Genomic DNA, 23569 nt, shown 5'->3' on the forward strand with positions numbered 1-23569 from the left:
TTTAGTGCTTTCTGTGTAATTGACAGGAGCTTGTGTGGGAGACCAAGTTGTTGCTAGTAATTTGCGCTAGAGTCAGCGTCATCTCACTTAAAACTGGTTCTGTGTCGCAACCCTTGCCTCCTCACATCAAACGAAACCTTGCTCCTTTATCATTTTGCGCTTTTCAGAATAGGGCATGAGTTGTTCTGGGTGTCTTTGCCGTTTTTGGCGTCATCTTGGAACACAAAAGCAACATATACTTACCATTCCATTGCTTAAAGCTCAGGAGTCCTGTACTATAGTTTGCCCGCCACAGCTGTCTCTCATCCTAAACCTCCCATTACTCCATCACGCAGCTTCCTTCAGTTGGTGATTTTGCAACTGCACACATCAGTCTGTTGAGGTGAGCCGGTTCTTTCCGGCGTTGGTCGTGGATATGAATATCCAAGCAGCAGTCGCTCCCCTCTTCACTGTGTAGGTGTGAACTGTGGATAGAATAGTTGTCACTTTAATCACGCACACTCACAGTGAACTCATCCTTTCGTATACAGAGGCCCAGTTTCCTAATAAAACAGTTGGCTGTTTTCGTCCTGGAGTGTAGGTGGTGTGTGTATACGAGTGTAGGAGTGCTTCAGTGCACACATGTAAGCAGAGCGTGTGTTTTCTGGCTTTCAAGGAAGAGTTGTGGACGGGAAAACCTTTAGTCTCAGCAGCTGGCCACTAGCAGAGAGCGCACGACCCAAATAAGGAGCTGTGGTACTGTATATGTCTTCTGTTTCTGGTACATGGTTGCAAAGGCTACCCGTCCTCCAAAATGAGGGCCAGCTGTTGAAGATGACGAACGATGAAGGAACGAGTGCTTCACAATTTGTCCTTTTATAGTGATGACCCTCTTTAGCTCACATTGTGTGGGGATAACAAATAACACACTTTGCGATCCAGTGATTGGGTTTTAGATATGCGATCACCACTTGTGATCATAATCCATGCTTGTGTTTTTTTTTCCTTTCGGCGGGGTTTCCCGCTGGAGAGCGTGAAACAGGATGACTAAGGTGAGATGAGCCAGCTGTAATCATAATTTCTGGAGCTAAATAAAACTATGAATGAGGGACGTGTTGCTGGCCAAGACAGTTGCAGCTGAATACCAGGTGGTGATGGCACAGCTGGGAACGTGTTCGGAAGTGGAAATAAAAGCGCCCTTTTTAAGCCCCATGAATTGGTTCTACCACCCTCTGCTGTTGAGAAACACACAGCTCCTGTCTTATTTATTGCTTTATTTATTCCTGTTTTACTCATGTACTCTATTGTTTTACTTCATTTTAGTTCTTCATCGTAAACGTCATCCTCTGTAATGCACTTGTATTTACTTGTATTTGATATATTTTGCACCTCAGAACACTAACTTCATTTAGGGAAAATAACAATCTGTCTGCCAAATTTGTCGGCTAAATTCGCGTTCTGAAACATGCCATGGGTTAGTAGGGTTAGTATTTAAAATAATCCTGTTGTCCACTTGTGCAGTAGATTCTCACCGCACACGTTGTGCACACCAAGCCAGGTGGTGTTAGCACAACGTGGTGCTGAGGAACATCAATACAACTTTGAAAAGAAATCGCTGGATAAGCTACAAATCTCTAGATGCACTGCAACAACTGAACCTCGCATTTCCCAACAATTCATTTGCTGTAAGATGAGAGACACGACTTCAGCTGTGTGTAGTGATCATACTGTGATGGACTGGTGGGTTAACAAGTTATAAGCGGTTATTTAAATGCAGGTGTAAATTCCTCTTTTGCTGTAAAGTGTTTTCAGGAGTGCAGGAGAAGGTTCCCTCTGGGGTGCAGTGAGAAATAGATATTCACGTCTAAGTGAACAAATGAAAGCAGCGCTGATCAGAACCAGGACTACATCGGAAGGTCAATGCGGAGGTCCCTCTAAAAACCAGAGCAGGGAACTGCCCCGTCTGGGAACGTGCCAATAAACACACCACATGTTGCATAGCTGCCAACTGCACAGGCTCCGGTGCCTGCCAAGGACCGAGCCAGCATCCGCTTCAGGACCCGTACACTGCCCCGTCTAAGTGCTCTTCACATCTCAGCAGTGGCGGAGCAGCTGTTGTGCAATCGCACACTGGGCTGCTCTTTGATTTCGGAGATGAGGTTCAGCGGGCAAGACCAGGCATATCAGCTATGTGACTGAAAAATGGTAATAAGAGTCGAGAATATAAAAGAAGACACAGTGGCTGTGGTGGTGGCGGTGGCAGTCTTGCTGAGGAGTGGGTGGTAGATTAATAATCCTGACAGGCTCTATTTTGTTCGTCTCGAAACACCCATGCTTCATACTTCATGTGTTTGAACTGGGGATACTTTTCTTTGGAAAATTAAAGCTTTAAGTGCTTTCTTTCGTGCATCCGACCTACAGTCAACATCAGTTTAATGCCTCTTTGACGTGAATGCCGCTCGCCCATTTTGATCTCTGCACAAAATGCTGGGAGACAGAAATGTTGGATTGATCGGGCGTGTCAATATCACATGCAGGGATGTCGGTGCGTGCTTGTTTTCTGTTGGCTTTGGCAGGCTGGAAAAGTTTCCAACTTAAGATTCCAGTCAACAAAGCCGCTTTTTTATCCACAAATTCCTCTATTTGTGTTTTTGTCTTAATTGTCCTGCTAGACTTGAATGCGTCCGGTCTTGTACCTGCCGTCCAAAAGAATTTATCTCCCATTTATTATCTGATTAACAAACGTCGGAGACAAATCCTTCAAATGTTGATGTAAGAACTAGATCCAGGCAGCTTCAAAATCTGATTTATTTTCTCCTTTGAGCATTAGCAATAATTAATATTTCAACTCTAATCCATACTGGTTGATTCTTATTGAATTTTACGGAGCAACTGTCAACACTTGGAGCAGGAAACACACATCTGAGACACGATACATGTGGACTCCTAAAAGCTGGGGGATGTTCAGAACATTCATGTATCAAAAGTTCAACCGCTCACAAGGGTCTTTTTACAACATGTGATTATGTCCCTGAAGATGGAGTTGAAAAGCAGGATTTGATCCGTGGCAGTAGCAACAGGGGGTAAGAATTATTTCTATTATTAACTGTTGACTTTATGTTACCCTATTTTTGGCATCAGTTAGTCATTTTTCTAAGCTCCTCGTTCATGACAGGCCTGATCTCAAGGTGCTTGACAGTTAGAGGTTCTGGAGAGAGGACAGACTTGAGGGAGAAGCAGGGGAGTTGGAGGAGCAGAGGGATAAAAAGGCAGTAAAGAGAAAGTGATTTCAAGTGAATCAAAAGAGGGTTGCAGCCGATTCACCTGAATGAGATGATTTTTCATAAAACTTCTGGCATTCAAAGGCGCTGAGAAGATGAAAAGAAAAAGGAAAGAGAGCGCAGTAAACATTTATAAGCAACAAGAAAGCTTGAGATATGTAGCATGAACTATTCTCTCTGAATGAGAAGCTAGAACTGAGAAGCAGAATATCTACCAGATCAGGGCCAGTCGGAGATATAGGTATATAAGCGACCATTTCATAACTTCTACTTTTAAGGGAGTACCGGCAATAAATGGATGAGGAAATATCAACTCATGCATGTCTCATAATGCACTGCAACATAGCTTGTGCATTGTATAGGAGCCTGAGGTTTCCATCTTATTTTTGTTCCTGATGAAATATAACCAGGAATAAAACTGTCTGATGTGAGGCTGGTAGTTTTATGAAGTTTGTAGCTTGATTGATTTTGGTGATGAAAGTCTCTTTCTTGTATATGCCGTTGTAGCCAACGCTGGAATCGTTTTTTTCCCCTGTTGCCTGACTTCAAATCTTGTTGCCATAGTTGAAGTGCCTGTAAACCACACCCCCTCACTCAGCTGGTCTGTGATTGGTTAAAAAAAATTTTGGAGATTTTTTCAAAACTTGTAAACTCAGGACTTGCTATATATTTTATTGATTTATTTTCAACAGAACAGCTACTACCCTATGAGCTTTATCATAATAATATAAATATGCGCTTCAGCTTTAACCAATGAGAAATCTCAGTAATAACCCATGCATTAATGCGTCAATCCACGTTCACGTGGAACTTATCAAAACATATCTGCCAACTTCAAGAGAGAAAAAAAGTGGCAATCATGCAATGTAAATATTTAAAACTGCTCAAATTAGGTTGTTTATTTCCTTTTCGGTCCTGCATGTAACTTTCCCAACAGCCAAAAACTACTGTAAGAAAACCAGGCTGCCAAATTTGGAACCCCGCACAGTATCTGTTTATGCGATTTATTAAATCCATTTGGCGATTGAGTGAGAGGAATTACAGTTGAAAGAAAGAAATAAACCTTGTCTGTGATCCAAGTCCTTTCCCCTCGATATTCATCGACCTCTGAAGAACTGACCCAAATGTAACACAATTGTGTAAATGTGTCCGTCAGGCCGCAAGATTCATGACAACCGCCTGTTTATGTGTAACCAACCCAGCTGGGATGAAGTGGTCGATGGTGCCGGCTACACCGGTCCAAAAATGCAGGCTGTATGAACCGGGCTCTCTGGAGATAAAAGATCTTGGTCCGAGTTGCAATTGGAGACACGTCAGACGTTCCTTGCCAAAATATCAAGGGGGGGACGAAAGGGGGCTTCTTAATGCCTTTTTTTTCCCCCCAGCACATAAAGCTAACTTGTGGAAAAGAATGCATGGGTGGCAGAGCGGATACCAATCATCTTCATGGCTAAAGAGGCATTAAACATTTAATGGTTTTGAATTAAACTTTACTGCCCGTTTAACGTGTTCGCTTGTTGTAACCTTTTACTCTATAGATGTAGATCACTGCCACGAGCGAGAAGCTTAAAATATTGTGTCCAGTGTGAAGTCGCAAAGTCGCTTATCTGAGGTGTCACACCCAAAAGGGGCCAAACAAAAATACTAACTCCAAAAGAACAACCAAATGTTGCCCAACTTTAAGCTTCATTTAAACCTTTGGTGCTTGTTTTTTTAGCTGCAACTGTTGCAGAGCATTATGGGACTTGCCATGTGGGTGGTGGAGTTGCTGTTGCATGTACAGACATTTTGAAGTCCAGCTCTTGAGCGCTGCCAGCTGTTGGTCAGATGGTTTCTTGTTCACCAACTCTTCCATTTCAGAGTCGTTTTTTTTTTTTTTTTTTTTACCCTTTGAAGCTCTCCTCGGAAAATAATGCAATTCAAATTGGTTTCCCCGTCAACACATGCAGCTCTGCAAGCAATAACGGCAGCGGATTTCCTGTCTTTTCTTAAAGATCCAGATCTATTAGGTGATAATGATGGCATCTGGCTCTAGTTAACACACCCACCTGGCAGAGCCCCAGCAAATGCCTAGGTGTCGCCGACTGTCCAGGGATAATTTGATCGGCGGGTCCTGGTCTGTCCTGAGGTCACAATACACCTGTCGTCTCATTGTCCGCATGAAGTGCCTCCAAGGTTGTTGAAAGAAACATACGTTTAAGACTGTAATGGGTCTGGCATGTCACCATACTCATGAATAGTGTTTTGGAATATCACTTTAGTGCTAAAATGTTGAGGCTTTGGGGCTGAGCTAGTGGGTGTGATTCCAGATGATGCTTATAACCTGCTTATTTCCTATACCAGTATGAGCAGTAGCCTCTAGCAAATGTACTAGTTAGCATTGGTGAATGACACAAATTAGATATTACACATCATTTTTAATGATGCATGTATTTTTATATGAAAATATGTTTCATGATTTCATGAGTTCACATATTTCAGGAACTGAACAGCAACTAACATCTATTCTCACATGTCCACCACCCACATGGCAAGTCCCATAATGCTCTGCAACAGTTGCAGCTAAAAGAAAAACAAGCACCAAAGGTTTAAATGAAGCTTAAAGTTGGGCAACGTTTGGTTGTTCTTTTGGAGTTAGTATTTTTGTTTAGCTCCTCTTGGGCGTGACACGTCTGATAACTTATAGACTTTGCGACTTCATACTGGACCCAATATTTTAAGCTTCTCGCTCGTGGCAGTGATCTACATCTGTAGAGTAAAAGGTTAAAACAAGCGACTAACATCTATTCTCACATGTATTGTTTATTTTAAGTCGGGTTTTTGCTCATTTTTATATACGAGTGATCAGAGATTATTTTCTGAAAGCGGCTGGGATAAAAACATAAAACCTTCGGCTGTTTTGAACTGGGACTTCAATCGTTGCATTGCATTATGAGACTTGCATTGTGAGCTGCAGAGGTGTGTTCTATCTGCAGACCATTCTGAATTTACGTCGCCGCCAATTATAATTGAGTATGATGTCCCTGAGTTGGTGCCTTTTCTGACTGTGGAAAACTGAAGTGCATACTTTGTATCGATTCCAATGTCTTCAAAAGTTTGATTCTCTCTTCATTTGTCTTCACTTGAACCGCAGGATCGCTGAGGTCTGTCATATCTGCTTTCGACACCTCGCGACTGTAATGTGTTGCGGAACATTTTTCTCATGCTCCCAAATATTATGCCGAATCTATCAGTTTTATTCAGAGGTTTGTTCTTAGGAGTGAAAATGGCAAGTATTAACAATGTCCAGATGTACGCGATCCACCAGCAGTTGAATAACTGCCTTGGCTTTTTTCTCTGCTCAGAATCAGATGCTGTCATGTGTTTTAAGATTACTCTCTTTTCGATTGCTGCGCAGAAGTGAAAGCTATTAAGCCAAGCTGCAGTCAGTTAAAAATCCTTTTCATAAATTTGGTGGACATGTGTATAACTCTGCTCCATCGACAGAACAATTGAAATGTATTTCATTACACAATTCAGTGACTCGGTCTGGGTGTGTGCCGTGCAGCGCAGGGCTAGGATTCAGGGTGAGCGCTTTTCTGTTCGCTACATATGCACCGGGCGCCTCAAGAGTCAAAAAAAAAAAAAGTGCAATAGGGACCTCTCTTTTCATTTTTACGATTTTCCTAGAATCCTTTGGAAAGCGTGGACAGACAGGCATGTTTATGAAGGTTTCCAGATGGTCCCGCTTGCACCCCCAGCTTTTCTTTTCAGTTCTTGGGCCATGAAGGATTAATCAAAGTCAGTAGTAAGAGGTGATGGCTAAACACTGTGGCTCTTACTAACCTAGAGAAAACCTATCCTCAACGCCGACTCCGATTCAGCCCCTGGGCTACAGTGCCGATGAAAGTTGAAACCTGAGGTTGAAAACTATGAGAACTCAACAACACCCTGCTGAAATGAGCAAAGACAATCGAACCCTGCACCTTTGGCAGCGTCAGTGATCTGCTCTTGGGGTCGAAATCATTGCAAGGTTGCCAACCTTACACCTGTACTCTCCTCTATTATCAAACTTGTTTTACATGACATCTTTTGATGGAAGCTTGGTAGCGGAATGTAGAAAGAGTCAACGACAGATTGGGTTGTTTATCTTTCAGTTAGAAAATGGCCAAGTCCAAGGTCAATGGCCCTTGAAGCCATCGATAAAGTTGTGTTGGTTGGACAAACTGCAATGTCAGCATCATCAAGTTTGCACTGGCCCCATAATGCACTGCAACAGTTGCATTAAAGAGACAAAGTTGTTGTTTTTTTATTGTCTAGAACTGTCCCCACTAATACGCACTAGGGTTTCACCCAATACAGTTCAACCTAAACCCATAACCATAAACCCAATGGCCCATTGGCACAGCAGCCCATATGAACGGGTGATATGTACTGATGAAAAAGTTCAATGAACAATGAAATGTGTATCAGGAGGAGGAAGCCTGACGTTTCCATATATATATATTTTTTTTGAAAAGGTTTTACGTCACGCAAACACGTTTCAAAGAGTAAAAGTGCCTTGTTTTTGAGGAAATGTTTAGAGTTTCAAGTTAGTTTTTAGCGAGATAAACACGAGGCGCAGTGTGAGTAAACCTGGTTTTGGCTCAACGTGAGCAACTCAGGATGAAAACAAAGTTGTTATTCCACCTCATGACCAATTGAGGCAAAATTTTACAATTTCTTGACATGACTTTTTTGAGCCTGTTTTACCACCAAAACAATGTTTTTTTTTTGCCATGTCACCTTTTAACAGCAATACTACTGACGAAATAACACAAATCCCAGAATGACTGGAACTACAATGCACACGTTTTCATTTTTCACGCGCTCCACTTGTCACCAGGTTCATTTTGACATTTTACAGTAGTTTGATTAAGATGGGCAGCCTGAGTCAAATCCACGGCCAGGTCCTGTCTGGATGTTTTACTGCTTCTTAGCAGGTTGTTATTTGCGTACTTTTGTCAAGGTTTACAAGTTTATTATAAAACCTGAAGTGGTTGCACATGTGGAATTTACAAGTGGTCAAAAGATCACCTCCAGCTGTTTGAATCAATGCACTCATAATTCACGTTTTATTATTTTACAGGAATGCTGTAAATCAAGTCTCCCTTTGAAATGCCCAACCAGAAATGTGTACAATGAGAAGTTTTTTGTGTTTTCATCAAAATTTGGTGGGCTTATATCAGTTTATAGCATAAAATCCTTGAAGGTTTGTGGCTAGCTTGGCACTGAAAATGCAGAATTCTGACACAGATATCTGTAATTTCTTTCGCTTCTTCCTCTTCTCCTGGTATCTACATCTCAAAAATTCTCCACCCAGCATGGTCCATTTTCATCTGATATACTCACTCAGAGCAAAACGGCGTAGTGCAACGCAGTACATGACATGAAATATCCTTTTGGTTTGATTTATGTGTATGCTTTTCATCGATGGTTTGCTTTCCTTCTTAATCTGCGACCTGTCAATCAAAGATGTCAGCCGAGACCTCCCTCAGTTACGACATAAATAATATTTAAGCAAAATAATCCTCTATGCCAAACTGTCCAAAAAACATCTTCCTAGTCTTTTGAGAGGTTTTTCGCATGCAGGCTGGCGGTGTGTGTTGTTTGAGGAAGTGAACCGCGTCGGCCTCGCCACATGTGAACGCTCAGTTCACTGCTCACGTTAAACAAGCTCGGTCTTAGAACCATGGCCGTATTTTTAAGCTACTGTTTGCACTGCACAAGAGTCTTGCTGCTCATGAAACTGGACCATGAAACTAAGATGTATAACTTTATTATTTTCCTCATTAGTCTTTGATGCATCAGAAGTCGGTCCCAGCTCTTTCAAAACACGAGCTTCTTAGTCTTCTACAGATGGATGGATACAGCTTCTTACTCCTTGGGAAACCTTCAAAGTGGGTTTGACTGCGTGCATCTGTCAAAGAGCTGAGTAGCTTTCGGTAAGGAGAGCCAACAACGGTACGACTTGAAAATGAGGTCACGAAAATGGAACGATGGCATCGACATCTCTGAAGGCCCATTTATGCTCCTATTACGTAAGAACTTGTACCAGTCCGTTTCAAACGTTGTTACCGCCACTGATCACATGCTTCCATGTATTCTTTACTTTGATATTGCGGCCCACCTGGGAGAGAAGAATCAAAAGTGTATGACACAGACAAACTCCTAAACAAATATGGTGACTGTGGAAGAAGTATTGATAATGTACATCCTACACAAAATAATAAAGAGTGCAGCGTTGAAGGAGGCAGTGGTTGGTGATGCTGTTAAAAATGTTTTGCGACTGGAGGACGGAGAATTTCCATCATTGTAATGTCTTCTTCGTGTCTCATTAGAGCTATGTATCGGGTAGTAACAGCAACACTGCCCCCCATGGTTTCCAGGGGTACTGCTCTGTTTTGTACGCATCCGTAAGCTTTGTGGAATCGTGCAGAAATATGGTCGAAATGAACGTGGCGCACAGACCGAACATCCATATCTGGTTCTGTACATAACGTTGCACATAAATGGGCCAGAAATATGACAAGGAAGGGGAGTCTGTTGAGGGTAATGATAAATGAGTTCTTTTTGCATTTTAAATTATGGAAAGGCAAATTTCTCAACATGATTTGTGAAACAATGAGCGGTTCCCATATGACATTCACAAGAGCTTGGGTGACCGACCGTCCTCTCAAAAATGATGAACTATTACATTTGAAGTCATAGCAAAGGAATTTTCAACACAAGAAGCCGCTATCACTGGAAGTATGGAAATGCTTTAAAAAATAAAAGAGAAGATTCAAGCAGACATCACTGATAGCTAAACACGGATCTAATGAAGCAATGTTTTCTCACATGCTCCGGGGACTGTGTGATTCAGGACAAATATCTAAATCATCGGATTATAAAAGCAGCTCTGTGCTGTCATGTTTTTAACCTTGCCATTTTGAGTGATGAGACAGAAGGTCAATACAGTGAAATGGCTTTGGTTTGACAAGGAGCCAAATAAACTTTGGCAGCCGAACATGACCAAGGTTCAAACCTCCGCCTTGATCCTTTCTGTGTGAAGTTTACATGTTCTCCCTCTCCTTGTGTGGGTTTTTTTCCGGGTCATCTGTTTTTTCACCCGCAGTCCACCCACATGTAAGCCAGGTGGACTGGAGATTATGTACAACTGTGTATTCACTGAAGAGGACTGATGGTCTGTCCAGAATGTTTTCCTCCCTCCCTTCTCTCCGTATATGAACTTTCTGGGTTCACTTCTGCCCCAACTAGTAAATAAGGAAGCGGTCGAGCTTGTTTAGCCACTTTTTGTTGTGTGTCACGTACAGTTCTCTGAAGAACTCGGCACAAGGTTGCTATTTTGAGCGTAGGAGTTTTCTTTACAATGTTTTTAAGGTTCCTTCTTCCTGACAGGTTTGTCTGATCTTTTTATGAGGCGTTTTACAAACCAGCACTCCTGAGAGAGGTCAGGTGTGGCAGAGAGGCAGCTCTGATTATCTACCAGGCTGCACGGAAAACGTTGTTTGGGTGTTGTCGGATTTACGCTGACAGATGAAAACATAGCTGTAATTACTGATTTATTATTGGCTATATAACTCCATGCTAGTTCAAATGGACCCCAACAGAAGTTAGCCAAGCATGGAAGCTGCAGAAAACATGCTTCTAAGGCCAATGAGATTCAACTCCTACCACTGCCACCTTTTGCAGTCGCAGTTTGCTTCAACTTCAACGTACTTGGTTGTCTATGTGTGTCCATGGGCAGCACTTTGTTTGGCACTTTTATTAAAAATAGTCTGACAGCAAAGATTGAGAAGTAAAGAAGTAGGTGTTGAGACTGGCAACTTCACTGGCCAATCAGATGAAAGGGACATCACAGAAGGCTTCAGGCTGGCAACGTAGAAGCAGGTTCTTCCTCTCTGCTGGAGAAATCCATTTTCTCCAGCTTGATCTGAGTCAGCTTTGTCCTCATTGCCTGCAACACCTCAGCAGGGAGGTATCATGGGTGGCCAAGCTCCTGAGGCGGTCTTTAACAAGGAGACTAGACGCCTTACCTTCAAACAAATTTTGTCTTGTTTGTTCCATCACTACACCCACAAACCTCACAACAAGAGGTGAAAGTGGCAAAAGAAGTTGACCAGTTCACCAAGAGCTTCGGCTTCTTGTGCAGCGCTTTCTTCATGAGACATATTCTGTCTGTCAGATGTCATTGTGGTACTCCATCCTTCCCTCACGTGTGGCCCCAAAGCACTTGATACATTCGACCCTTAGCCGACTGAGAGCCATGGTCACCTTCCTAGTGAAGATGATCCTCATGAAGGCTGCTTCAAACTAGGAGTTGTTCCCATGGCAGTTGGTGATCCTGAGAACCTTTCCTCAGGCTGGACAGGCCTAGAAGTTATAGTCAGAACTTCAACCCAGAAACAAACAGCATGGGGCATCAGGAATGTGGGGGACCAGTCCATTCTCAGTCTCTTCAGTCTGTGTTACACTGCATCCCAAATCACCTGAATGCATCCACCTGCGAAGGGATCTCGACACCACCTGGGCCACACATTCGACCCCTGGCCAATTGAGAACTATGGTGGAGCTGATCCCCAGTACGGCTCAAAGTTAAAACTGAGAGCTGTTCCCATGACAGTAGGAGATCCTGACAACCTCCCTCAACCAGGCTGGGCCTTGACAATTACTTCACTCCAACACAAAAACAAACAGCAGTAGCTGTAATTATTCAAAAAGAGGAGTTTAATCAGGCTGAGTCAACAGGCAGTGAGCAAGCTGCCGTAACCTTCTCCACCAATGAGGTAACATCCTATTGCAGCGTGAGTTCCATCCCTCTATTAAAGTTCAGAGATGGAGGTTGAATGCTCCGGAGCACAGACTTTGTTGTGGTGCTCCAACACCTTATTAAGAGCCTTTATATTGGCTTTTACCTTCAATTTATCTTTCATCAGTTTGCCTTGTGAAGCAACATGGGAAGTAACTTGTGTTGTTTCAGCGGCACCAGCACTGTGCTTCCGAACACGGCAGCGCGTCCCCGTCCAGATGGAAGAATTTGCCAGACAACAAACGGGAGTTGTGAAATCTTGTCCTGATGGCAGAGAGCCGAATATGTGTCAGAGGCAGTGGCGCAGCTGAATAAAATCTCAAGAGTCTTATCACAACATTGTGCAGCACATGAGTATCAGCTTATTAAATATGATGCATGGTCATCATGAGCGACGCTCCGCTCGGAAGCGTCTTTAACGCTCCGAGCTAAATGTCAAAAAATGTGACGTGTTGCTAATATGTGGCAGGTAAACAAGCGCCCTCACGTGTCAGCATCTGATATAAAGCACACTCCTCTCGCCGCCTCTCTCAGCACTCAGCGTGCTTCAAACGTCCCCGCTTCCCTTCTGATAAGCAGTTTTCATCCCAAACAAATTATATCTCTTCAGTGGTGGGATTAAGTGCAGATACATGACATTTTGGGCCATTCCAAGGACCTGAGTCAAGGCGTAAACAACTCCTACGCCATGTCAGGGAAATGTTTATCTTTGCTCATAGACGTTCTTCAGATAGTGTCAACACAGCTTGAAGACACAATTACACTTGTAGATGGAAAACTAAGAGTCCTTCTGCTCCCACAAGAGAACGCCGCCACTGGAGTTAGCTAATCTGAGCTAATAATGACAAGATGAAATTATACATTTAAGCAAACTAAAAAAATCCATTGTCTTTTGCTCCACTGAGAGCAAGGGTCAGCGGCAACATTAAGGTTCTTCTGGCTCTTTTAGGACCTCCTTGATGACCTTATCCTGTGGTGGCCAACTCTTCTGGATCTCTTGCGTGGCCGTTTTTAGCTTGTTAGAATATCAAAAGGTTAATCCAGGCACATTTTTTTTGGCTCAGATCTTCCGTCAACTGGACAGATTGAGTCCCCATGAGATGCTTCACCTATACCTGTATCAATCTCAAGTTCCGTCCAGCCGTCATTCATGACTCACCAGCATTTCTGCTGAGTTGTCATTACATTTCAACTTGGCACTTTGGTTTTAAATCAAAGTGAGCACATTTGTCATTTGTTTAGGTTTTTTTTCATCAGCTTTGGTTTCGCCCTGAAACCAAATGTTTCTTCAGTTGTTTTTTTTCACATTGTTTCACTTCCACTTTAAATAGCCAACACATGCTCCCTGACCATGCATCAAATATTGACAATCTTCAAGTGACTCTTGCGTCCTTCTGTGTGTTGATGGCTTTCTATTGAGGCACTTTATGTGTTTCGTGAAAGAGAGACAGAGGTTGGTGGTTGGTCAATGACGTGTGGGGGAGTCACACAAGGTACTGCTTGCACCAAGTGACGAAGTGAGCCCCATTGAAACACCAAGCAGCGGTCTTTGTCGTCAATGTGGGACACACTTTTTGACACCTTGGGAGTTAGAATGAGTTGGTTGTCATAGCTCAAGTGTGGAATCTTGATAGATTTTTTTTAATGCATTTACACTGTATTTTCTTCTATTTTGCAGTAGCCACAACGTCATCTCCAGCCTCAGGCCACGCCAGAAAATGCAACGACACAGAAAAGACCTACTGTGTGAATGGCGGCGACTGTTACTTCATACATGGTGTGGATCAGCTCTCTTGCAAGTAAGCAGCCATCATTACTTACCTCTTTATTTTGACAGTGAAACCACTACTTTATAGTGAAGAAACTTGATGAACTGAAGCACCAGAACACCGTGTGTTGTCCATCTTTGTGAGAGCACTTGATTCCTGTTCTTCTTTTTTTTCCAGCAGCAGCAGAATCTCATCACAGGATAATGCTGCCCACTTGTTGTGTATCTCTGCAGTAATAGTGAGATGAGGCGCTCATCCTTTTAAGTCACGTTGAGTGTATAGGAGGACTTCACATTAAAAGCCTTCTCCGAATCTCATGAGTCATAGGTTTAGTAGTGAGCAAATATTTACGCTGGTTAGAGGCCCCCAATGAGGTAAATAGAATCGTGTTTACATTGAAGGCCCTTGGAAAAGGGGCTCAAGACCCGCGACTAAAGTGCGCTGAGGAAAACTCAGCTTGTCAAGGAGGTAGAGGTTGACATTAGCCCTGAAGAACAAAGGTGTAGAAGCGGCTCTTTAAATCAATGGGATGGTGCACATAAACACATATTGTGAGTCACTGGGAAGTAAAACAGCATTCTGTTTTTTTTTGTAGCTCTGGACTAAAGATAGCATTTTTGCTAAAAATCCCAAATTTATTCAGGCAGGAAATGATCCAAATTTTTGAGAAAACATGAAAAAGAAAACTAGTTAAAGTTAAAAGACAATCATTATGGTCAAACTGAATATATGAGAATATAAAATACATGAAGACAAGTGCAGAATGTCTAGTTTTGCCTTTTATACCAACCAACGCTGTTGTTGACCAAGTTTATGTGTTGTTCTCTAAAGTGTGTCAATAACTTCATCTTTTTCGCTCACCGATGTCAAATGTAATTTCACACAAATATTGTTTTGAATATTGTTCTCATCATATGTCAACATAGTTGGCATCCGTGTTTACTCTGAAACACTGACACAGCCTTTGTGTCCAGTTGGCCGGAGGAGGAATGCTTGACAAGCAAGCGGCACATGGCTACAACAGCCGTTCAATACGCTGTGTACAAATTGGAGGCAACAATAACTCAATTGATGTGCCTAATTCACTCAGGGCTGAGGCACAGCTCCAAAAAAGTTGGATAATGCAGTGAAGGCCTGCAGGGATTTGTTGCCCCACAGCCATCTCATTCAATATCGGCCAGGCTTCACCGGCTATTACTCACCGACTAAACAAGTCCTGCGGAAAGCCAGAGCCGCTCTTACGTCAAGCTGCTCCCCTTTATTTGGTGCTGTGAAGTTGTGAGTCATTTCTATACGGATTTAATGTTTAACTTTTTGTTGTGTGGCACTTCCACTATTTAAGCCGCAGTCCTTCTTCCATCCATTCAATTTAGATATGTGATTTATTTTGAATTACACTTGTTTTGTGTTGTTTGTTTGTAGCTTCTTGGTATGAAATACGGTCTTGATCAAACAACTGACGCATGAAAAATTGGGCTGCTGTTTTATAACAAAGTAAAAGTGCTTGAACTGATGCTGTGCATTATGGATCTTATGGTGTAAGTGGTACTGACAGAACATTATTAATAGAAGTTATGAAGAAGACAGAGTTTGTCAGAGACTCGACGTGTCCCGCTGGCTGTGGATTTGACATGCCTATTTTTATTTTTATTTTTTTGCGCCTGAAATGTCACTAAATAGAATTTTCAGTCCTCTTTTATGGAAGGCTTTGACTCCCAATCTTCTCAAACTTAGAAAGTATTGCCCTCAGGCAATGTCTTAGGTACTTTTACTTCAAATATTTTTGCTTCTCAAAACGAATTAAATGCTATCGACCAAGTCTTACTACAGCCAGGTTTAAAACATTAAACACATGATTCAGTGAACTGATTTAAATGTAATTCCTCCCAAGTGAATGTTTAAAATCCCAGTCTAGTTTGTTCCACACCACGTGTAACTGTCAAAAAAAACCAGAGCTCTAAAGCAGAAATACTATACACCCATGTCATTTAAATGTAACAATTTAAGTGCATGCCATAACTTGTAATTGGGCGTAGAGCAATAGAGGCTGCATTGGGATCTTTTTATAAAGTTCTGTGACTCCCCTAACTGTGGGACATGGGAGAGGAATGCATGTCCACTGTTTATTCTTCTTCCAGAATACGTTCAAACCCGACCTCTTCCATATGTGGTCGCCTCCCACCCCAACTTGAGGTGTTTATTTTCTCTATAGAAATGATGAAAATGATGTGTTTGGGGGGCTCTTTTTTTCAGTTAAGATAAAATGCAAATATTAGACTTTGCAGCTGCATCGCTTTTTGGTATTCGCAAAGTCAACGGATTTCACGATTACGTGGCGACAGCTTATTTCTCTCATCTTTCAGTCGAGTCTCGCTGAGTCTTTCCTCCACTTAAGACGCGATCACTCAGGATGAGTGATTAAACACTGGCTGTTATGGCGCTCCTGGGAGGCTCAGTGAGGAACAAGTAAATCAGGAGCAATGACCTTTGTCGGTCTGGTGGTCCAGTTGTGACTCGGGTGGAATGTCTGTAGCCCTCAAAAGAACAACTGGGCGCCCTAATGGGATCATAATGAGGAAATACGGTTTGGCCAAAAGAGACTTGATGATAGTCGATGTTCAGCTATGATAATATGAGTTTAGGGGAAGAAAATAGTGTTATTCTTTAGAAGTCTGTGCGTTTATAGGTTGCTGACAAAGCACTTTATGATTAATGGCCAGATACATTTTCGCTAATCTCTCCAAATATTGTCCTTCCATTCTCATGCCCCTTAGGTACCAAGCATTCGCAGTCATACTCAGCCAGGCAACTCAGAATTAGTTTATTTTTATCGATGGAAATTGGTGAAAAAATACCAACTAATGAAGAATATTATTTAAAAAAAGCTCTGTAATTCACTGAAACATGTGAGGGACTCATTGAAAAATAAAGTGTTAAACATGATCATTTAAAATATAAATATATATGTTTACAGTTTTATGTTGCCATGTTTAAACCTGAATGAAGGACCAAGCATCAACTCTGCAAGGATGGTTTGTTTCATGTCATAACGTTGTTCTGCTCCCTCCATAGATGTCCGGACGGATATACGGGCCAGCGCTGCTTAGACCCCGACCCACTGCGGTTGTACATGCCCAATCCTTACAAAAGTATGTTCACTTAATATGAGCAGCTGAAACCAGAGACACAGTTGTCCCTCTCTCTGGACTCCTCCCGAGCTGCTCTCTCTCTTCTTCCCCTGGTCTTCCTCCTTCTCAGGTCCACATGTTGGCGCTGGTGTCATTCACAGGAACACGCTGCATCTGCTGTCTGTAGTTTTGTTGGTGGTCTAATTCGGTTGTTCTCTCTCTCTCTCCCCCCATTCTCTCTTTCTCCTGCCCCTCACTTCTCACCCCCCCTTCTCCTGCAAACTCTCCTGATCACACCCTCCTCTGTCTCGCTCACCCTCCACCCTTCTCCTCCCTCTCCTCCTTCTGTGGCTTTTCTTTCTTCCCATCAGGTGTCCAAATGACTTTACTGGTGATCGCTGTCAAACCTACGTTATGGCCAGTTTCTACCGTATGTCAACTTCCTCCTCTGTCGCTGTCACACTGTCCTTGCATGTTGTCTGCGTGGAGTTGTCAGTCTTCAGCGTTGGTGATATTCAAATTTATCTGATTAAGCTTCATGTCAACAATCTGTTTGTCAAAAGATCTATATTTATTAATTCACCATATTAATATTCATTTGTTTGTTATGGAATTTATTTAAGAAGACGCTTAACAGACTAACAGGCATGGTTAAGAGTAAATCATTTTGTTTTCAGAAGATGCCCTTCTGCTTGTTCTCTTTATAAAGTGTTGTGTGAGTGTTTTGTTTTTTTTCCGAGTTGTGCAGTATGTAGGTCACACATGAGCCGACATGACCGAAATCCAGCTGGCACTCACTCTGTTCGTGACCAGTTTGTTTTCACCTGAAGTATGAAAAGAGATGCGTACTGCACAGCAGCTCAACTGAATCTTTTGAAGTCTACATTTTAGGTGCAAACGTGAATGAGGTTAGTGACTGAACCTGTCAACAGGGCAGACCGGCTTGGTGGCAATGATGTCATCATAAACACAAAATGAAGAACAAGTTTTAGTTTGTAAAACGTTCATGTTCGTTGTTGTCTGATTTTTAAACTAAGAGCAAAACGAAACCAAGTGACATTTATGGCTAGCGGTGTTTGCTTGGACTTACTGTTGAGGTTTCGGTGCCCCAAACATCCAAATGACATTTTTTTTAATTCTCATATATTTTACCCCACCAAATCCTCAAGACAGTTAGAAGAGCTTTTCTATTTTGTTCACTTGGTTTAAAACAAAACACATGCCAACAAATCATTCTTTCAAGATGACCGCATACTGTAAAACATGTTTGGGAAATAAGTGAATCTCCACAGCTACTGCTTAGATTATCATCATTTTAACCCTAGTGCCTTGTGAAATGATTTTAGCAAATACAAACTTTGAATTAATAATTTGTTGCAAACTTCTTGAAGAGGTTAAAGGACAATGATGGAGGTTTGTCGCTCTACATGACATGTTTAGCTTCACAGCTTTAACTAAGACAAAACATAACCACCTTCCTGTATTTTTGTTTGAAAGAAAAGTTTGTTGACGTTGAAAGTTTTGATTTTTGTTTTGTTTTGTTCGGGCTAGCTGGAGAAACCAAACAAGGGTTTTGGGCTTAAAAAAAAAAAAAAAAATTAGCTGACTTGCATCTGCTAAAGCTGAGATTGTCTGAACTGTTTTAAAGAGGGAAACATGCGAAACTGTAACATGGAGATGTTCTTACTTTCACGTTGCTGTCACTACAGTTTACAGTTTAGTAGACACCATGTGCAGTCAACAATGTTCTCATCACCAAGTTCACACGGTACATCACAGCGTCATGTCAAACATCCTCTCCACCCTGAGGAAAGAAAAGTAAACTCTTCGCCAATCCAGACGGGAACATCAGCAAACACATCCATCAAATGCTGAATTATACCAGCACTTGTGCGGAATCGTCGCCTGATTGTTCTTGCCTGGAGGGTGTCCGCTTCCTCTGCCAGCGTAGAAAAGCACGCTGAAGGTTATGAACTTGATATGGCATTCTTTCTCCTTTTGCACTGCGCTGTTTGCTGATGACTTGTAAAAGCCTGGTGACATTTCTGAAAACACAGGCGGATTCTTCGTGCGCCACTCTTTACTCAAGTTCTTTTTGTTGTCACATAAAATTCTCAGCGTAGAATGAAATTCAAAGGCTGTAATTCGAGTGTTAGATTATAGTAATTGTTGGGCTGGTATGCATATTCGTCAGTGTCATGTCTTTGCAGGCCCATTTGCCTCACTCCAATCTTTCTTTTGGAGGGTGTCTTCATTTTATTGCCTGATCTAAGGAGATTCTGTGATTTTTATTTTTTATTTTTTTGACCAAATGCAACTACGGCCGCATTAAACTAAACGTACCATGTTGAAACTACTCTTTTTTTTTTGGCAGCGCTGAAAGGTTTTTGTGTGGGAGCTGCTGCTCTCTGCATTCTGTTCAGCTTCAACACAGCTGCGCCACTGCATCAAGGACAGAGTTTATTCCTGGTTTTCATCCAAACTCATGAACACAGGCCAGGATTTAATAACTTAGTTTACATGCTCCCGTGTTCAAAGGCTCAGAATCCCAGATATCATCGAAATAAAAAATCTGTTTGAAATCAAAAAACACAAAAGTTACGTTTGTCTTCATAAAACTGTTGGCCAATGTAAGCAAGCTTTAACAGAAGTAGTAGTATTGTTAGAGGAGTAGCAGCAGTACAGACAGCATAAAGGGTTGTAGTACAAGCATGGGAGATGTTGTATTTCATTGGTAGTAGTAGCAGCAAGTAGGTGTTGTGGTAGTAGTCATCGGAGTAATAATGGACATAGAAGTTGTTGGAATATTTGTTTTGTGGAAGTTGTAGAAGCAAATGTACTGTTTGGTGATGGTAGTAATAGCATTTGCTATACTTATAGCTGTAGTAGTACCCATTGTTGCAGTTAGAGTTGTGGCTGAGCTGGTTGTGATAGTGGTAATAGTTGTGGTAGGAACTGTAGTAGTGGTATCACAGATGTGTAGGTAATAGTTGTGGTAATAGTAAGCATAGAAGTAGAAGAAGTTGTATACATGTTTGTCGCGCTTGCAGTCGCATTAGCCATGGCAAAAGTAGTAGAAAGTACTTTTAGATAGTTGTAGTGGTAGGGGTGATAGTAGTGATGGTAGTAGTGAAAGTACTGGTAGTATTAGTGGTTGATGCTGAATTTTAGTTGTATAGCTAATTGTTGTGCTCATAGTAGCATTAGTGGAAGCAGTAGTAGGTGAAGCTACAGTACTAGTAAAGAAACGGGTGCAGGCGTGGTACTAGTAGTAGTCATGAAAGTACTAGTAGTATTTGTAATCATAATGATCTTGGAATACTCTTAGTGATCGGCTGTTTGTAGCAGTTGAGTAGCATTACCAACAGTAGGAGTAGAAAGAGTGGTAAATAGGTGTAGTAGAAAGCTGAGTAGTTTTGCTAGTAGTGAAAATATAGTTGTTGTTGCAGAGGTTGTTATATTGAATGATGAATCTTATAGTCAATATAAATACTCATAAAATCAGTGAAATGAATATTTTCTTGGTCCAGTTTGGGGGGAACTGGTGCTCCGTTATGCAGTTGTTTTACAGTTACAATAACTCCAATATTATCATTTCAGTGAGAAAATGATGCACCGTGTGTCATGTCGGACTCAGCATGCGAGCGCACACAGGCAAATTAAGACACACACGCACACAGTTCCTCACTTAAACACCCTCTTCCTGGAGGGGCGCCTCCCATTCCCAGGAGACGCCACAGAGAGCTGGAGGACGGCTCCTGCTCCTCAGCCGTAAGGGCTTGGCTTGGCTACAACCGAAGAGAAATGAAAGAGCTGCCAGGGAGATAACAGCCACAGATTGGTGCTCCCCAGCGACGGCCTCACTCTGCCGTATAATATAAGGTCCGATTTAATGATTCCTATTCAGGCGACTGACTCCAACGCTGTACACACACACTCCTTCTAACTTGCCTGTTCATGTGATGGGTGTGTTCAGAAACTCAGTGTTGCATTTTAGGAAACGGCGCAGTAAAAGCTCAGATAATCTCAGCAGATGACGCATGTTTTCCCTTAGAACAGTCGTCACGAGAGTCGTCCCGTTGGTGACTGTGGATCAATTCGCGTGATCGGAAAACCATTGCTTTAGTTTCGCCACCCCGAACTGCAAGTTGGTTTGGCAGAAAAGACTCACGCGTACTTACATCTAAGAGCTCAAGAGCATCTTCTGAAAACCAGTGCTGTAATTTATGTGAAGAACAGTGTTTGATCTACAGAATTCATGTCTGTCCGTGCTCTTTGTCGCATGTCAGCGTCCACTAACAAATGCTGTCCTGTTTCAAGTGTCTCACTATGATGCCTTTTTTGTGTATCTGCTGCGCGACACAACGGACGGTGGCTCTTTCTAAACTTCTTTTTATGTTTCCCTCCTCCACCTCCTTCCCTCTGCCACGGCAGAGCATCTTGGGATTGAATTTATGGGTATGGAACAATCCATTTTGATTCTCAGTCCTAGAAATAGCTACTAAATGGATGTTGCTCTTGTTGACATGCCTCTGTGGTTTGGACCTGAAATCATATTGACTCGTATTAACTTATTGGTTATGTCGTAATGACTTATTCGAACAGAATATTAAGTCCCTGCAACTAAACAAAATATCATTAACATGGATGTCGTAGATTTATTAACTGCCTCACTCACCGTAACGTATTTCAGAGTGATTTTTTCCCCAGTCTGTAACAAGCATGATGTATCATGTTTGATAGATTCCTTTCCTCCCTAATCTTCGACTCTTAACTATCCAAATCCATTTTCCTCTGTCTGCTGCTCCCCTTTGATATGCAATCCCTCCCCTCTCTGGTTCCAGAAATCTTGTTTATGTGTCTTGCATCACCCCTGCTTCAGAAAGAAAAAGTGAAGTTTGAGTAGTTTTGTCTGTAGTGTTATTTTCAGCATGTAATTTCAAATTTAGATCAAAATCTTGTTTGTCTGTTATGTGCTGCTTTTCGTTTCCCGTCAGCTTTTTTATTGAAGAGCTTCAGAGGGACACTTAATGTAGCATTGTCTGGAGGAACAAAGGAAGAGAGCCATTTTATTCACTTGAGCTGTAGCCCATTTGAATGGCAGAACGGAATCTTGCAAAGTATAGAGAAGGTGGTGAAGCACAGGCCCAGCATGCCATTTGGAGAAGGAGAAAATTGTGGGGATCCCATGTGCCAGGCAAATTTGTATTTTTGCAACCAAGCCACTATCCACTACCACTCATTCAAAGTGGAGGTTGCCTCCTGGCTTAGGGTAATTCAAACAATACATTCCAGCTAAGCAGGAAGACACAAACCTCCTGACTACTAGTTGACCTGTCATCCACCCCTCAGCTTCAGGTAATGGCCGAAAGAATAAGAAAACCAGCCTGAATCAGCAGCGTAGTATGACTTCTGCATTGATCAAAACAAAGTGCGAAGGCTCACATGTTACCTAGATGCTGCTCTGAGACGTTCTGGCCATTTCCAACCTGGAAAAGGGGAAACACAGGTAGCTGGAAGAGGGTTCTAGCAGAGGGTTGCCCAGACCCCAGACTAGTTCACTTTGATCGCAATATTCATGCCACCATTTGATCATCTACTCAGGCCTTCCGTGTGATGTTAACCCCCCTCAGGCAGAAGAGTTCCTCTGCCTTCGAAAAGCTCTCCAATGGATAAGCTGAAGGAGCAGTTACGGAAATGCCGGAGCACTAGATTGTCCTGTTAGTTAAGAGCTATTAACGCTGGTCTTCACTTGTTGACCTTCATGTGCTGTTGTCAACAGAGGCAGAGGAGCTTTACCAGAAAAGGGTCCTGACAATCACTGGTATCTGTGTGGCTCTGTTGGTGGTGGGCATCGTGTGTGTGGTCGCCTACTGCAAAACCAAGTAAGTCATTCGTGTTTAACTAATGCATGTTAGGTGGGGAAGAAAGGGAATGTGCGAGGAACTGTTCTTGGCTAGACAGTGAGGTTGGGGATGTGGGATCGATTCCGACCAACTGGTCGTAAGTCAGGTTGGACGTAAGTCGAATGCCATTCAAAATAGCCGACGCCAGGGTTGTAGGTACTACTGTAGTGGTAGATGGCTGTGTGAGAGTGAGATGCTGGGATACTGTGCTGCCGTAACTGTCGTACGCGATGCCGGGCTGCTACGTGCTGCAGTGCCAGACTTTGAATTTTAAAAAATAAGCATCAGCTGGCCTTGGTCGTAAGTACAGGTGGACGTAAGTTGAGCAGGTCGTAAGTCGGACGTTACTTGTATGTGAGACATAGGCGGACATGAAGACGGTAGGTATAACTGGAGAGCCGTGTAGAGGGTAGGTTAGGGCGAAAGTGACTGACCTGGTGTGGCAACCTGCAATGAGAAATGTCGAAAGAAGGAGTTAAAATTGCAATAATCTGTATAATTATATCCGGGCTTTTCCTTTAGGAAACAAAGAAATAGGATGCACAATCATCTGAGGCAGAACATGTGTCCAGAACACCCCAATCGAAACCTTGCAAATGGACCCAATCACCCAGGACCAGGACCGGAAGAGATCCCGATGGTAGATGTGAGTGTCTGGCAGTTTTCTCTACTTCCC

General features: G+C 42.4%; 1 protein-coding gene across 4 annotated transcripts in view; it reads left to right on the forward strand.

The window, feature by feature from the left end:
- Window positions 1-23569, forward strand: part of nrg2a (neuregulin 2a) — an 82360-nt gene that overhangs the window by 54129 nt on the left and 4662 nt on the right. For 3 of the 4 annotated variants that reach the window (XM_053847382.1, XM_053847385.1, XM_053847384.1), the window contains exons 4-8: window positions 13769-13889; window positions 17359-17417; window positions 21422-21445; window positions 22770-22872; window positions 23416-23539. In XM_053847382.1, the coding sequence (XP_053703357.1) occupies window positions 13769-13889; window positions 17359-17417; window positions 21422-21445; window positions 22770-22872; window positions 23416-23539 (431 nt within the window). Of the gene's footprint in view, window positions 1-13768; window positions 13890-16931; window positions 17009-17358; window positions 17418-21421; window positions 21446-22769; window positions 22873-23415; window positions 23540-23569 lie in introns of all 4 variants that reach the window. The other variant, XM_053847383.1, reaches the window with a different exon arrangement.

The sequence above is a fragment of the Synchiropus splendidus genome, chromosome 17, assembly GCF_027744825.2.
Source record: "Synchiropus splendidus isolate RoL2022-P1 chromosome 17, RoL_Sspl_1.0, whole genome shotgun sequence".
NCBI lineage: Eukaryota > Metazoa > Chordata > Actinopteri > Syngnathiformes > Callionymidae > Synchiropus > Synchiropus splendidus.